This window comes from Blennius ocellaris (genome assembly GCF_963422515.1).
Source record: "Blennius ocellaris genome assembly, chromosome: 8".
In the NCBI taxonomy this organism is placed as follows: domain Eukaryota; kingdom Metazoa; phylum Chordata; class Actinopteri; order Blenniiformes; family Blenniidae; genus Blennius; species Blennius ocellaris.
This window is the reverse complement of record NC_137657.1, coordinates 10,169,319-10,184,904: the sequence shown is the minus strand read 5'-3', so window position 1 is coordinate 10,184,904 and position 15,586 is coordinate 10,169,319. Positions and strand designations below refer to the sequence as shown.

General features: G+C 43.8%; 1 protein-coding gene across 2 annotated transcripts in view; it reads right to left on the bottom strand.

Annotated features, from left to right (window-relative positions):
• Positions 1 to 15,586, bottom strand: part of galnt1 (UDP-N-acetyl-alpha-D-galactosamine:polypeptide N-acetylgalactosaminyltransferase 1) — a 44,306-nt gene that overhangs the window by 6,504 nt on the left and 22,216 nt on the right. For both annotated transcript variants that reach the window (XM_080501558.1, XM_080501559.1), the window contains exons 3-8: positions 10,432 to 10,571; positions 10,181 to 10,349; positions 3,751 to 3,917; positions 3,036 to 3,163; positions 2,828 to 2,907; positions 2,277 to 2,447 (exon numbers count right to left, since the gene is read on the bottom strand). In XM_080501558.1, coding sequence (XP_080357684.1) covers positions 2,277 to 2,447; positions 2,828 to 2,907; positions 3,036 to 3,163; positions 3,751 to 3,917; positions 10,181 to 10,349; positions 10,432 to 10,570 — 854 coding nt within the window. In that variant the 5' untranslated portion in view covers position 10,571. The remainder of the gene's footprint in view (positions 1 to 2,276; positions 2,448 to 2,827; positions 2,908 to 3,035; positions 3,164 to 3,750; positions 3,918 to 10,180; positions 10,350 to 10,431; positions 10,572 to 15,586) is intronic.

The window sequence follows — 15,586 nt, the reverse complement described above, 5'->3', positions numbered from 1 at the left end:
CGAGCAGTTTCCCTTCAGAGGGTTTCTCCTGTGCCGTCAAACGCACGAGGCTCCGAGGAGTGTGACAGCAGAGGAGGCGCAGTTTGCTCAAGAGCGGCTAAAGAAGGGCAATTCTCCACAGGCGTATTCGCAAAGATCTCACATCAGAAACAGATGTAACAAAAAAAAATAAAATAAAAAAAATAGCACAAATCACATCTGTGCTAGTCTTCACTCGTTTCATTGTCGAATGTGAAAACTCCATATGTGGAAGAGCTTTTGAGTTCCCCCCCCACAGTGAGTAGCTGCTTCATGAACAGAACGCCATTCAGGTAAATAGAGTCATTAGTATGAAGTCATTATCCTGCTCTGACACGACAACCCAATTCTTGTTTTTTGAGGCCACACGCAGGACACCCGGAGGGAAAACTTTGTCGAGCAGGACTGTGAAAAACAACCAATAACAGGGACGCAGTGTTACATAAGATATATTACGAGTGTGACCTTGAACATTACCGTCCTGCATGCTTCGAAACAAGAGCAGGAAGGAGGGATGATAGACGGGCAGAAATAAGCCCTCGCTTTCGGTCCCAAGGTCTGCGCCATGAAAAGCGATACAGCGAACACACACACAAAAAAACACTGAATCTTATATAAACATCTTTGACTCCGTAATGCAGAGGAGAGCTCAGTGAATGATACCAGTACATTTCATGATTAACTGTGGAAAATCAAATGCTAACGTGTGATTTACTGTCAGAGTATCAATTGTGAATGGCTGTTAGAGGCGCCGGAGCTCACAGGATGTGTAGTAAACAGCTGACTGCCACAGTTGGTGTGTGATCACACTGCTAATGTGGCTCTGTTCTGTTTCTTCGGGAAAACCCACTCCCCCTTTTGTTTCCCCCTTGACCTTACGGAAAGGTCAGAGCTGCACAACGGCAGAGGTGGGAAGGATAAAAAGATAAAGACTTGGACGTAAGAAAAGAATTTAATGTTCATATTAATCATTTTACCTGAAGTTTGTAAAGATGTATATTAAAAAAAGAAAAAGAAAATTGCATCGTTTTTTTCACTTGAAAGCCAAGATGATTTTCTGTACAATTTATGTGCACATCAACACAGATTTAAACACTTCTGGATGTGACAATAACAAAAACATTGCTATACACAAGGGGGCATGAAGCGTTTAGTAACCAAGAGCTGCTTCAAGGTTACCGCGGTAACACTGCATCGGCCTGAATACAAGAGCCTCCCTTTTCACAAGTCAGCTATTCTGAAAGGAATTTTGCAGAATAAATATATATTATTAAAGAAATAAATTAAAACAAATGGAATTAACATGTTTTCCCACTGTTTCTAAGTAACAGAAACCAAACGCAAACACAAAACATTGCAATTTTCTGCAGTGCTCAGATGTTTCTCTGTTACTTTATATAAAGTCTCGAGTCCCCCGTGTCCTCAGACTATTTCTTCGAACACTTTTAACACATCTTCTGTTTTAATTGCTCTCATGCTGTGGTTCCAACTGCTCCTTCCATAGGACGTTAATCTCGCTGCCATCCAAAGCGTTCGAGCATTTTAAGGCACTTTAAAGGTCTTATTATTAACAACTCTATCCAGCGCCTGTGGCGTCTCAGCCCTCCCTCCAGTTTGATCACCACGCCATCGTTCACTGTGCAAACCTGATGGTTGAATCGCTCAACGAGTTATCTGCTGATCATATATACAATATTTCTCATCCTTGAGGCCCCCTTATGTAAAACCTCAACACCAGGAGCTGAATATTAGATCTAAAAAATAAGACAATCTCACATTTTCAGACCTATAATCTGTCAGACACACAGCTACCAGTTACTAGTAACGTCTTTCACCCTTACAGACAATACACATTTGAATGTGAAGTTATTAACAATTATTCACGTTAATAGGAAGTAGAAATGTCTAAACATTCAATATAATTCACTTTTGCTCTGCTCAGTTTGGCTCCACTTTTGAAGGGGTCAGTGAACGCATCACTGATTATTTCCTACATCACTTTCTTGATTGAATTTTGAACGAATGAGCACAACTGATGAACAGTTTTGATCCAAATCACTTCCGTAACAACTTTTCATACAAATGATCACTCTGGTGGAAACCACGCTCACATTTTCAAATCAAGTTTGAAATAATACAACGTGTCCTTTTATGCACGAACAATATAAAAATACAAAGATGGTTAAAGATAAAATCTTCAAAAGGGGGCCAATTCCTTTCTGACCTCTCAATCAGAAGGTGAGCCCCGTCGCACCCACCTGACAGGCAGCGTGCGGTCCCCTTTGCGGCGGTCCATCTCTCTCTGAGGTACCGGATACCAGCGGAAGTTGAGCTTCCAGTTGAAGCCCCCGTACGTCATGTCAGATCCGGCCATGTACTCAAACGTGTCGTCGCTGATGACGTCAATAATGGGGCACACCACTGTTCTCCTACAATGAGCAGAAACAGGACCACATCAGTATGGAAATTAAAAAAACAAAAAAAAACAAAACGCCACATGTATTGGAGTATTCATGAACCACAGCTAACATCCGATGTGCACTGTGCACTCCCCCCACGGACAAATGTGTTTTAACGTTGGACCATAGTGCGACTCCCCGTCGGCCTTCATTCACTACATCTTCCATGCGTTGGTAATGAGTGCCTTCTAACAGGAGGCTTTAAATGTAGCGTGAGAAATTAAGCATAAGATAAACACAAGGGCAAGCCCCCTGCGGGCTCGACAATAGTTATTGATTTTTCTTCTTTCTTTTTTTTTTTTTTTAATGCTTGCTGATGGCGTGCGCATCAAAAATGAGCTGTGTCTTACTTGTCTTGTTTGATGCGGGCGAGCAGAGGCTCCAGCCACCCCGTAGTGCATTCACAATGAGCATCCAGAAAGGTGATGACCTGAGAACACGGTGAGAACATGTTGGACAAATGGAGGAGTGCAAGAGCAACAAGTGCGGGGGGGAGGGGGAGGGAGGGGGGCTATCGGGCGTGTTAAATGTCACGCGTGTTCACATGCGCTCGCACACCTGGCCGGTGGAAATGGCGGCTCCCTTGAGACGAGCGCGGATGAGTCCGGACCGCTGCTCCATCCTGACGACTCGCACGGGGACTTCCAATCTTCTGACGTACTGCTCCAGTGGCCGCTTGAGGAAATCTATCGGCGCAAATGAAGCGAAAGAGACGTGAGCTCATGGAGAACAGAACGCGCTGGGCTACCAGACGCTCCTAGCAACCAGATCAAAGGTTGCTTACATGCTTGTGTTTTTGCACGGGTGTATGTGTGATTTAGTATGCCGGCCCACATCCCTCCCAACCTGCAGAGCTCCCCCTCTTCGCACTTCCACACACTCCTGACTTACAGCATCTAACCTGAGGTCCCGCGGGGTGAAATGATGCTGGGTGGTGGCGAATGGAGGAAGAGGAGGAGGAGGGGGGGGATTGAGGGTAATAACAGTGTGTAATCCCTGTGGTTGGCGAATTAAAGACCTAATCTCCCCCAAACAGGGATTATCAGTATTGCATGGGTTGGAGTGGGGCATGTGCACACGCACGTGCACACGCATGAACATGAACACACACACACACAGAAAAATCATACAGTACCTCTAAAAATAGGCTAAGCTTCAAATGAGTGCGTGTGTGTGTGTGTGTGTGTGTGTGTGTGTGTGTGTGTGTGTGTGTGTGTGTGTGTGTGTGTGTGTGTGTGTGTGTGTGTGTGTGTGTGTGTGTGTGAGAGTTTACCTCTCTCACTGGCGTCGTCCACCAGCACAATCTCTTCCAGCAGTGTGTGTGGCGAGCGGTCGATGACGGAGTGGACGGTTCTCAGCAGCGTGCTCCAAGCCTCATTGTGAAATACAATCACCACGCTGGTGCGAGGAAGGTTGTCAGGGTATAACTTGTTCTTGCACCTAGAAAAAAGAAAGAGCACACGAATCAAAAAGAAAATCTTTAAAAATAAAAATAAAAATAAAAACTACTTTAAATATGGACTGAAACCAATCTCAGGACGTCATTTGGTTACATATAAGCTAAAGACTATATGCAAGTCAAGCCGCATCAAAAAAACCCCATTACATATGGTTTCATTGAGAGTTTAATGCTCAGTTTAAGGAGACAATACTGTACATCCAGAGTGAGAACAAAAAAGCACGTTAGCAGAGACATCACAATCCAGCCTCTGTCTGATTGTAAGAGACGGCTTCAGAGCGCAGCAGTAAAGTGAGTCCACACAAGAGAGCAGAACAAGAGACACATTGCCTAGACTTAAGAAAAATCAACTAAACTGCACCAGACAGACACAAAACCACAGAGATCATCATTTATTGCCGAGTGAAACATAATTTTTTTTTTTTTTATCGGCATTCAACAAAAGAAACACGAGGGTGAACAATGAGCGAGCATCGGAGCGTATATCCCCGATTTAAGACGGAGAAAGATGAACAGAAATAGTGGGTCAGCGTGATGACAGTTGATTAGTGGTACTAATTAGAGTGTGAGTCATTATCATCGCCGAGTAGAAGCACACACACACACACACACACACACACACACACACACACACACACATCACACTCCCCCTATTGGGACACAGAAGAGGATATGAATGCCAAACAGAGGACAACAGGCACGCTGAAAACAGATAATGGAGCAGTCAAGACTGGGTCAGAGACACATTTCGATACCGTCACATGGAATTCCCAAGGAAACTCTGCATTTATAAAGAGTCGGTTTTTGGTAAAAGTGGATGCATGTAGTGACTGGCGCCACGCTGAGTTGTTCTCTCGGTGCATGGGTACCTGGTTTTCTTCCAATAACCACAAAAATATCTAATTTAGGATCATTGATGACGCGACACTGCTTGTAGGTGTGAATGTGAGAGTGTGAGACTGTCTGGACTGTGAGACGATGGAGCACTGGTTTTGCTTTTGAGCATTTTTAATTTTTTCTTCTTCAGATGTACTATTACAGTTTTAAACTTAGACCGTGATATGGTTTCATTTAATTTTAGCCCGCGAATGCGTCTCCATGTTGAACATGGCATCCCGTCGCTTCAGCTCCTTTCTATTTCCATAAAGCTCCATCACACCCAGCGGTGATATCGAGCACATTCCCCATCGACTTATTTTAAGCATAAGAGCGTTTTCAAGCAAATGCCAGCGCACTTACTATAGTCTTTTAGGATATTTATCACTTTAGGGCTCCATCACACACTGTAACTGAAGACTCCATCCACATCATCCATCCCTCGCTTTCAGCTTATAAACACATTAGCCTATAAAATCAGATTTGGGGTTACAAGAAAGAATGAACGTCTTTCCATTTGCGGATCTCTATAAAAGACGGATTGATGACATTGAGGCATTTTCATTTCAGCACAGTGAAGACCGCAGTTGACGCTGCACACATCAACACACTGTAATATTCATGCTTAAAGAGTATTTTTGTAACACGGTGAACGCCCTCGCTGCTTTGCCTTTTCATTACAGATCCATCTTTTCATAAAACATGAGAATTCCTGCACAATTATTGCATGACTGGAGGTGAAATTACACTTACAAGCAAATAACTGGAGCTAATACATGTACCACCGACAGAGTTTGGCGTTGGTGTTGATATTGACTCTTCAGAATCGGATCATCTCACCATTTGCATCTGCAGTGAGACTCCCGACCAGAACGAGGAGCAGATCAGCACAGCAGAGCTCATTTAATGTCTCTACACCAGTTCACCATATTAACATTGATTTTTAGACACATTTATTCATTTTCAAAGCATCATATTTTCTTGTATCAGGACATTTGACCTCGATACTCGCAGTGCATGAGCCGGTGAAACTCCCAAGGATCTTTGAGCACGACTCCTGTTATTGACCTCAGAATTGACCGTGACCTTGAGTGAGACGCCCTTCAGCTGCGAGCAACTGCAAGTCTTGAAACATTCAGAAAAGAATGATCATTATTTGGTTTATGAAATGCATACTTTTAGACGTCTTATTTAATTGTGTTTGCCATGATATCCGTTTCCACCCCAAGAGTTTAGGTTTTTTTATCGTTTCATTTACAATAAATCTGTTTGAAATTGTATTTTATTTGGCTTTTAACATACATTTTCTGTAATTTCATATTATTTAATAGATCCATTACCCGAGTTTAATTTCACTCCATGGTTAATTTGCTATATTTATAATAGTCATGCTGATTTTCTCTTGTTAATCACTTCGAATTGTATTAATCTACATGAAAGGTACTCTCTCTCTCTCTCTATATATATATATATATATATATGCAAATAATTGTATTTTTTTAACACATTCATTTGGTACATGCTTCCAAAATGAGAACCGATCTGTCCACCACAGTTAAAAAAAACCAAACGAGTTAATCATCAACTTGTCACCCAAACAAATTACCAAAATAAAGTGAGATAGAGAGAAGAAAAGCTCCAAAGACAGTGCAGTCCACCATGACACCTTCGTGCCTCACAGGCCGGGTGTTGCACCTTGGTCTGCAGCTGAATCACGACAAGAAACACTGAAACCAGCCTCTGACTTCCTCTCCAGAATTCAACTCTCAGAGCGGTCGGAGGGAAAATCGTCTCTCTTCATCTCCTCTGCCTCGCCTCATCCCCGTGATCACTCTGGAGCCATTCCAGTTTCTCCGCGGCCGATTCCGACAGAAGGAATGCAACGGCAACAGCGGAGAGGAGGTCAAGAGCAAACTTTTGCAGCTGCCTCTGGTGCATGTTAAATAACACACAGTCACTCTAAGTTACATGTGCTCACACTCTCCGGGAGAAGGCAGGGCCGATGAGCACACGAGATGATTCACTGTAAAAACAGAGAGGGCATCCAGAGCACTTCATTATTTCTTTTTTCCCCAGCCATGTTTTGCACAAGCAAAACAGAACAACCCAGGCATTCCTCTTTTGAGACATGATCTTCGGTGCGTATTGAGCTTCTGGGTTTCCACCACCTAATGCATGGATGGAGGTCGGCGCGCGCACACACACATCACATGATGTAGATTTTTACAAAAGAATCCCTTGTGTGTGTGTGTGTGTGTGTGTAAATAGTCAAAGGGTGGTGGAGCAGCACTTGGCAGGACTAAAGCAGGGTAATGAGTTGCAGGCTGCTTCTCCGGGCGCAGGATTGTCGGGATATTTCAGATGGGTGGGCGAACTGATTCTAATTAAACAGCATTGCTGTTGCAATGTTAGAGACGAAGAAATGAACGTCTAAAAATGTATTCCGCACTCTAACCGCCGTCTAACACTGAGAAAAGAAAGTTTTCTGAAAGGTGTGGTTCTGGAAAATGTTTTCATATACTGCAGATCCACCCTGCTCCGAGCACAAGCGCACACAGGCTTCAGTGTGATGTCAGGATGACCTGTTCTCTGCTCGTCTTTTCACAACGCGGTGAACGTTCCGCTCACAGAAAATAAAAATAAACTGCAAGTCTCTGCCGCTGAAGCCTTATCTCACGGCTTCCTCATTGGCCCGAACCTCACTGAACCTGCTGTTAATATATGCACGTGACCGCGGAAAACACGTACAAATAAACAAACGTAGGCATTCCAACACACACACACACACACATACACACAGGCACACATTCCCCTGCTTGATATTGACTCTGTCTTATCTCCTAATTGGAAAAGCAGATAGACGGAGGGAAGACTGAGTGAAAACACACCTAGTAATCAACTTGTGCTCAAAGACTAAAACCCATTTCACGGATCAATGTCCTCTTTCTTTCCCGTCTGTCTGGTGTGCATGTGCCCCTACCTGTCAGTCTTGCATTTCACAGTCAGTCTTTCCCTCCGTCGCTCCGCAAACCCTCATTATGGATCCGTGCATGTTCTTATATCGGGTCAAAGGGGAAAGGGGGGGGGCGAGCTGGGTTGCACCTGCCTGAACTGACCTTGACGTGTCTCGAGAGTGACGATGAGCTCGTAACAGTTGTGCCCGAATTTCTCTTTTTTGCTGATGACGAATCAAACTCCAGCTACCGGCGCAGACAGACACTTGAAGATGATTCAATATTTGTTCAAAGAGAAGAGTAGGGCGTGTAAATTGCACATATAAAGCATCATTGTGAAGCTGAGTGAAAGAGGTTGTAGCAAAAACTGCAAGGCAGAGAGCTTAATGCTCGATTGACCAGAGGTCAATGAGCCATTACCTTCAAGGTCTCATGAAATGGTATCATTACTTTCTTAAGGTGATGTATGTCCTGTTGAAGCAGGACAGCGAGGGATCAATCTTCAGGGTTATTGAGGCCTTCAGTCATGAAAAGAGAGAGTTTGATTGGCTGGGACGAGTGAAAACATCAGTTCTTAGTAATTCACGGGTTTAGAAACACCTCGTGGTTGCAGCATGAAGTCAACGCAAAAATCTATTTGTGGTTTTAGTCTACAAATGAAAACTAAAGTGTTCAGCTCAAGTTACTTTCACACCTGCAGTTAAGTCCACTTGTGCGGAATGAGGATAATAAACGATGTGGGGTTTAGTTCTAGTTCATTCAATCATTGCCTGCCGTTTGCTTCATATGAACTACATGACGAGAAATGGAAACTGTATGAGACAACAGACCCCTACTGCTCCAAATGAGTTAATTTCTACTGTGAAACCCACAAATTAACTTGTAATAAAGCTGTCACAATACTTGTACATCAATACAATACTGTAAAATGAAACCAAATGTTTCAGAACAATGACAGAAACAAATAAAACAAGTCCAGCGCGAACATAATACAAATGTTCCCTTTTCATAATAATAATCTGCACATGATACACATCGAGGGAAAGGTCACTTTATCACTGGATACCAAGTAAAATGCTGGATGTAATTCATTTTGAAATAAGGACTTTGCGTTTGGTTGAATATAGGAAGCAGTCAATACAATCGAAGCAACTATTAATATAGATCATATTGCTTTAAGCCCTTCGAGCAACACTAATACATGATAGGCTTTATTAGGGTTCGTGATGAGCATCAGCAAAAAGGCAAAAACAGGATTAAAAAGAGGAAACCAGAAGAGAAATATTATAATGGGATTACTGTCAGGTTCACTGTGTAGAGATTTGTGTGATGGATGCACAGGAGCACAACACGGTACGAGTTTAGAGCTGTTGGGAGTCGGAACAATCAGGGAAGATTCACGCTAATGAAGATTGTTTTCTTAACTCATATTCTATAATCCAACCTGACAGTTGCTTAAAAACCTTTTCGAAAACCCTGCGCGAAGGCCTTGCTTTTAGATGGTCTCTGTTGAGCGGCGTGTAACCCCTCAAAGGGTGACAGCTTTCATATCACTTCCAACAGCCTCCACTCCAGCTTCTGTTAATCACAGAGAAACAACTAAGAGCTGTCAAGACTTTTCTTTTTTTTTTTTATTTCACCGCTTTTCAAAAGAAGAAAGAAAACGGAGGCTGTTCACAAATGGAAAACCATAACGTGAATTCTGGATGATAAGAGTTTTGTGACCACTAAGAAAACAAAAGACAATGATCACTTGATGAAAAATTCAGTTTCAGTGTTTCAAGTGTAATTGGTGGCAGCACATGTATCTTGTTACTCATTGTGAGTTTGTGTCTTCGAACAACAAAAGGAGTGAAATCTGTTGCTTACTGCAAACAATCAGCATATCGAATTGGGCCACGCCGGCTGTTTTTCAGGAAGTCCAAGTTCCCATGAGGTCTTTCAGGCCACCACACCCTGTTTACTTCACTGTCTGTGTGTCCCAGCTTCAAAAAACTAAACTCTTAAAGGAGAGTATGCTGTTGTCACAGATGCAATGACAGATCTTTTTTTTACTGGTGTCTTTTTAAGTTACCTTAGCATCAAGAATGAAATGCATGTTCAGATCAATGCGATTAGAAAAAGCAATTAAGATTTTCTGTCGTTGAGTTGATCCACTCCACTCTGACTTATATATCTGCCGCCCGCTGTGTCGTTGCTCGTAATCTTTATAATCTTTACCGAATAACAATGGCTCAATATTCAAATGATTGTGAGGGTTTCAAGCGAGACATCTGGCTTGCGGTTTCTAATAAATCACCAACGTGGACTCCTGGGACAATGAATGCCGCCTGGCGGCTACTTTCGGGTGAACGTTATGGAGGCGGTAAGACAAAGTGACAAGACGGATGATGAGTCGCGGGCGGGCAGCTCACCCCTCCAGGCGGACGTCGGGCAGTGAACGATTCAGAGCAATCATCTCCGAGGCCATGAGGTTGAACTGGTTGATCTTGAACATCTCCTTCATCTTCTCCTGGCTCTCTTTCGGGATCACCACCGGCTTCCCCCCTTCGCCGGGCCCGTCTCGCGGTCTGGACAGGGCGTCTGTGGCGGATCAACATGAACACTGTGTTACTCGAGGTTCTGTTTCGGGTGAAAATGTGAATCGGTGGCAGGATGCACCCACCGTCTCTGCCCGGCAGGCCTCGCTCCTTCTTGTCGTCGCACTTGTTGCACTCGCTGAAGTAGAGCAGGATGAACATGTCCAGCATCACCCAGACCAGAGAGGTGGCCAGGACCACCTTGCAGTAGGCAAACCTCCGCATCCTAAACACCAGGAGAGGAAAGGTTAACGCTTGTGCCGAAGCCAAACAAACAGATGAGTGGTAATGTACAGATATACAGATCAACCACGACAGTTTAATCATTCTTAAAGTACTTCCTACTATTAATCACAAACCAATGACAGCCGTGCGAGGTGGCTCGACTGCCACTGGGGTCAGTGTGTGGCTCAAGGACAGGCCGGAATTGAACCAATAACCTTAGGATTGGAAGACAAGCTGTTGTAACAGCTGATGCACAGCCACCCACCATGTATTTTTCCAACCTGTAACAATTCAATACGATTTTAATAAGATAGAATATTAACTCACAGTCCAATACATTCACACACTAATAGGAGCTCAATATAGAAATAATCAGCATTGTTCACTTTACCGTGGGCCGTCATAATGACTGTCAGTGAGTTTTCTAAAAATGTGAAGATATTCTTCTTGCCCTTCCTCTCATGTCTTCCCAACTATTGTATTCAGCCTTCACACAGGTCTTCCCAATACCCCGTTCCTTCTCCGTGCTGTCAGTCTGACTCCAGGCTATTATCTGTCAGGTATTCATCAAAATCTCGTGTTCGCCAAACAAACAGAGCCTCTTACTATGAACTTCTGTCCAACATCACTCCAGAAGGAAAGCAGTACATCGATAAGGGTGTTTGTGAAAGTTCATCAGTTAAGTTAGTACTTTACACCAATGTAAAAGTCAAAAGAATAAAAAAATAAAGTAAAATCCCGTCTCAGAGAAGATACTTCAACATATCGGAGCAACATTTTGACTCCTTTCAAATTTTTTTGGCAAAGCCATGCAACAGAAGCCTCTCAGACATCCACTGTATCAGCGTTCACAAACATCCTGCGGAGTACGAACAAACGTGGCCTTTGAACATTTAACATACCACATCTTGTGTGCTGAAGTGCGCTGAGACACAGACTCACAGGTGAGCACACACAAACACACACACACACACACACAGCGTAGAGGCGAGCTGCGTGATAGTAATTGCTTTTCTTCGGGAGGCAGAGCGAGACAAGACACAGTCGCATTAAAATTCCACTGCTCCCCTTTCCTTCTCTCCTCCAGCGCCATCGCTCCTCTCTTCGGCTGATTCTCCGCCTCAATGATCCCTCAGGTTGCAGCAGCACAAGCAGAGGGGAGGAAATTAATTTGGCCATGGTGATTTCTCCTGTGCCTTTGGGAGGAGCGGAGGAGGAAAAAAAAAAGAAGGTGTTTGTGCATAGCTAACTTAGCTTAGCTTAGTTTTGCAGCCAGGGAGGAGAAAGAACTGCAGAGCAGCGTTTCTAAATTCCACCTGATAGGATTCGGTGATCACAAAGTGCCACGCACAGCAGAAAAGAAAAGTGAAGATTTGTCTTCTCCTGGAATTCTGATTCCGAAAGTGGAATAGTTTCCAGTGTCCATATAACTCCGCAGTTTCACCATGGAGCCATTCACAGTAGATTTTCTGGGACTTTCTTGACCACAATAACTAAGACCCAACAAAAATAATGTTTTCCAGCTCAACACCATTGAAAACACAACTGTGTGTATCAGGGGTTTACAAAGTGTGGGCGGATGAGCCCAGCCTTAGAATTAAAGCCACATTGTACAACCACAACTCCTCCCCATTCTCACACTGCTGATGCTTTGTCCCATGTCAAATGGTCATTTTCAGTTGAATGCCAGACTTCCTGATGTTCACCACTCCATAAGATACTATTGTTAACATCCGCTGGGATACAGAAACACAAAACTCTCAAGATAGTAAAAGCTCATTTGAAATATTTGCTGTTTTTCTATATAGTCTGTGGGGATGCATGCGACTGCTTCTTTAAGGCCCCATTTTACAAATGAAAATGGAAAACTTTTGTTGTTTTGGGTGTCTGTTTACACAACAACGGTGCTCGGAGCCACTGAAAATACATTTTGAAAATGCTCCCAAAGAGGAAAACTCGACGTTTCCGCGCATGTGCACAGACCGCCATGGTAAATAGTCCTTCTCCTACTTCATTTTTCTCCAGGGACTCAGTGGATTTATAGTTGAGATTCACTCGTAACAGGAAAAATGATTTGTAATAATCTGATTTAGCATTCGACTAATTAAACTTTATATCTCTCAGGTTTAGAAACAGAAACTGGTGCGGGACAACTGCCAGTTGCGCTGTTGTGATATGATCTGCATCATCATGAGGAGAACAAAGTCCGATAAAATCAATTAAACTACCACAAACGCATTAGCACAGCATTTCCCACACACTCAGTTGGTTTCAGAATGAATAAGACTCGTGCGCTACACGTCTCTGGGTAAACTTGGCATGCATTTATCAGTATTCATATTGTCTGAAGGTCTAACTACGTCCCACACAGATTGAAACCGAAACTCGTCTGACGGGAAAATTGCACCGTTTGATGAATTTTAATATAATTACAGATTTAGGGTAACACTGTTGTGTTGAAAAAGTTGGTGATGTGAAAATGAAAAAGCTGGTAAGAGGAGCCTGGGTTGAACTTATCGTGCCAAATGACTGTAAAATGCTGTATAAAGCATGTAAATGATCCACTATATGCAAATATTGCAGAAATATGTGGTTTTGATTCTACTGTTTTTCTATTATTATTTATTTGTGAAGATTTCAGGGTGACGACAAATGAAGTTGCTTCTGGAGTGAAAGGAAACTAAGATATACACTATCAGAGCAGACAGAGAAACAAAGCTAATTCTCAACCATTTTTCAATGTCACGTCCACGAGCTGTAGTCATAAACTGCTTTATTTGCAGTGATGGAAGGAAGAACCTTTTGGACCGTGGGTGATGATTTGGGCTTTCGGTATCCGGCACACGTCTGTGACTGAAGAGAGCGAAATGGCTCGCTGGGTTCCGTCATGCTGTCATCGCTGTAAATGCTGCACGGCGCAGCAGACTCACACCACTGACTGTAGTTACAGTTCACACATACAGGTGTTACTCCGGGTGCCGTACGTGTTGAGAGAGCAGAGTGATGGCTGCGCGCTGTGAGAAATGATCTTCTGCAGAGTGCATATGCTATTACGGCTGCTCACTGCTCCAAACCTTGCAGGTTGATATTAATTCAACACTCATGAAGCCGGTACACTTGCAAAGTGGCCTTTGGAAAATGTACACAATTTGCCTGGACATCCCAGAGAGGGGCTCGCTCTTTGGATAGCTCCGCTCGACATTTTTGAAATTCCACGAGCAGTGGGAAGCCTGATATTCAGTCCGTGCTCTACAAAGTCTCTTTTCTGTTTCACTGACTGCTGCTAGATTGTGCTGACCTCCTCAGACCTCTACACGGTAACATCACACGACCTGATATAGCACAGGAAAAAAAAAAAAAAAAAGGAACTTGGATATCGCTCTCTATTCACCTTGTCCCGTGCGCAGACAGAGCTCGGCCCACACAACAAACGCAGACCTCTGAAAAAGGAGACAGACGCCAGCATGAAAGCGTGCTATCACAGAGGCACGCGTGCATATTCTTGTTCACAAAGTCGTGTCAAAATGCTGTCGAGGGGATGTCATCCGTTTTCTCTGAACGTTATTTGATCAGAAAGGATGTAAAAATAGTCGGCAGCGGTGCTGGGAGCGGGAGCAGCAGCAGCAGATCATTTACATGCGTGTACATTAAATCAAAGCATGCACATCCACTCTTTCCCCACTGCTGTCTCTCAGCCAGGCCTCTCCACTCACTGTATTTCTAATCAGGCATGGCAGAGAACACCTCAGGTCTCCTCCGTGCCCACGACTGCCCTGGGCCTGGCTTCTATGTGTGTGTGTGTGTGTGTGTCAGTTTAGTTTAATGTGGGGCTCTAGTCTATTTGAAGCGTCTTTTAAACAGCCTGACATTAAACAGACACAAAACTCTCCATCCCGTCAACGTCGTGGCTAATCCATTAACATATCGCGTTTCCCTCCGTCTTGCTTTTGTACCTCTATCCCGGGCATTGCACATTTTTGTGCTCCCAGCCACCCCGCCTCCAGGTCCCCGTTTGTCTCTCAGTGAGGCCGTCTCTCAAGAGCGGTTGCCATCACTACTTCCATACAAAAACACAATTTCCCCCCCTTCACATCCTGCTCTGCGACTCGCTTCATCTTCCCCTCCTCTTCTCTTCTCCACACGCTTAATCCCCTTTTCGAGATTGCGCAACTGCTCTTTCTCACAACCGCTTGGGAAAAAAAAAACATACCAGACAATCGAGAGCTTCACAATTTATGAGTGAGAGCGAGGAGCCTCCCCCCCCCCTCCCCCCCGCGAGGATTTTATATTTATATGTATGAAAGACAATTAAGTGGACGGTAGGGGAGATAGTATTTGCATGAGTAAGTGCCAATGAGAGAGGAGGATCAGTGTGTTACTAATCAAGGCAAAGTTTGTGCCGCTGATTCACGTGATAAACTCCAAACACAGTTTATGTGCTTGCCGTCTGTATGGGACCGTTTATTCTTACAAACCCAGAGGCCTTTCATTTTCACCGCTCTTTCCCACATAAACTACACAAAAAAAAAAGTCATCCAGCTGCTTGAAACGTCTTCGGTGACGAACAGCAGACATGGAGCCACTGAAGGGTATGTGCCATCCTTGGGTCATGCGGGTTTGATAAGCTCAACAGTTTCCAAGACAACACTGATGGGAGCGCTGATTTTCTCAACTGTCGTAATGCTTCGCAATTAGAGCAGAACAAGGCGCGGGCTGATATTAGGGGGGGGGGGGGGGGGTGAGACAGAAAAAGGTGGCCTGAAGCCCAATCTCTGTGACTCTCCATGGAGTTCACAGAGACTGCTGGTGAAACAGCTGGGGTCGCTTTATGCCCACATCAAAATCTTGACTGCAGAAACACAGGCTGGTTTTTATAGAAGACGTAAAAACAAGCCACGAACTGGGATGGAAAAATGGAGCAAGAGAGGGAGAATGACCTGTATTTGACCGTGGATGTATTCACACAATATTTAGCATACTCTTTTCAAAGTATACAATTTATTCCCATCTCTTATT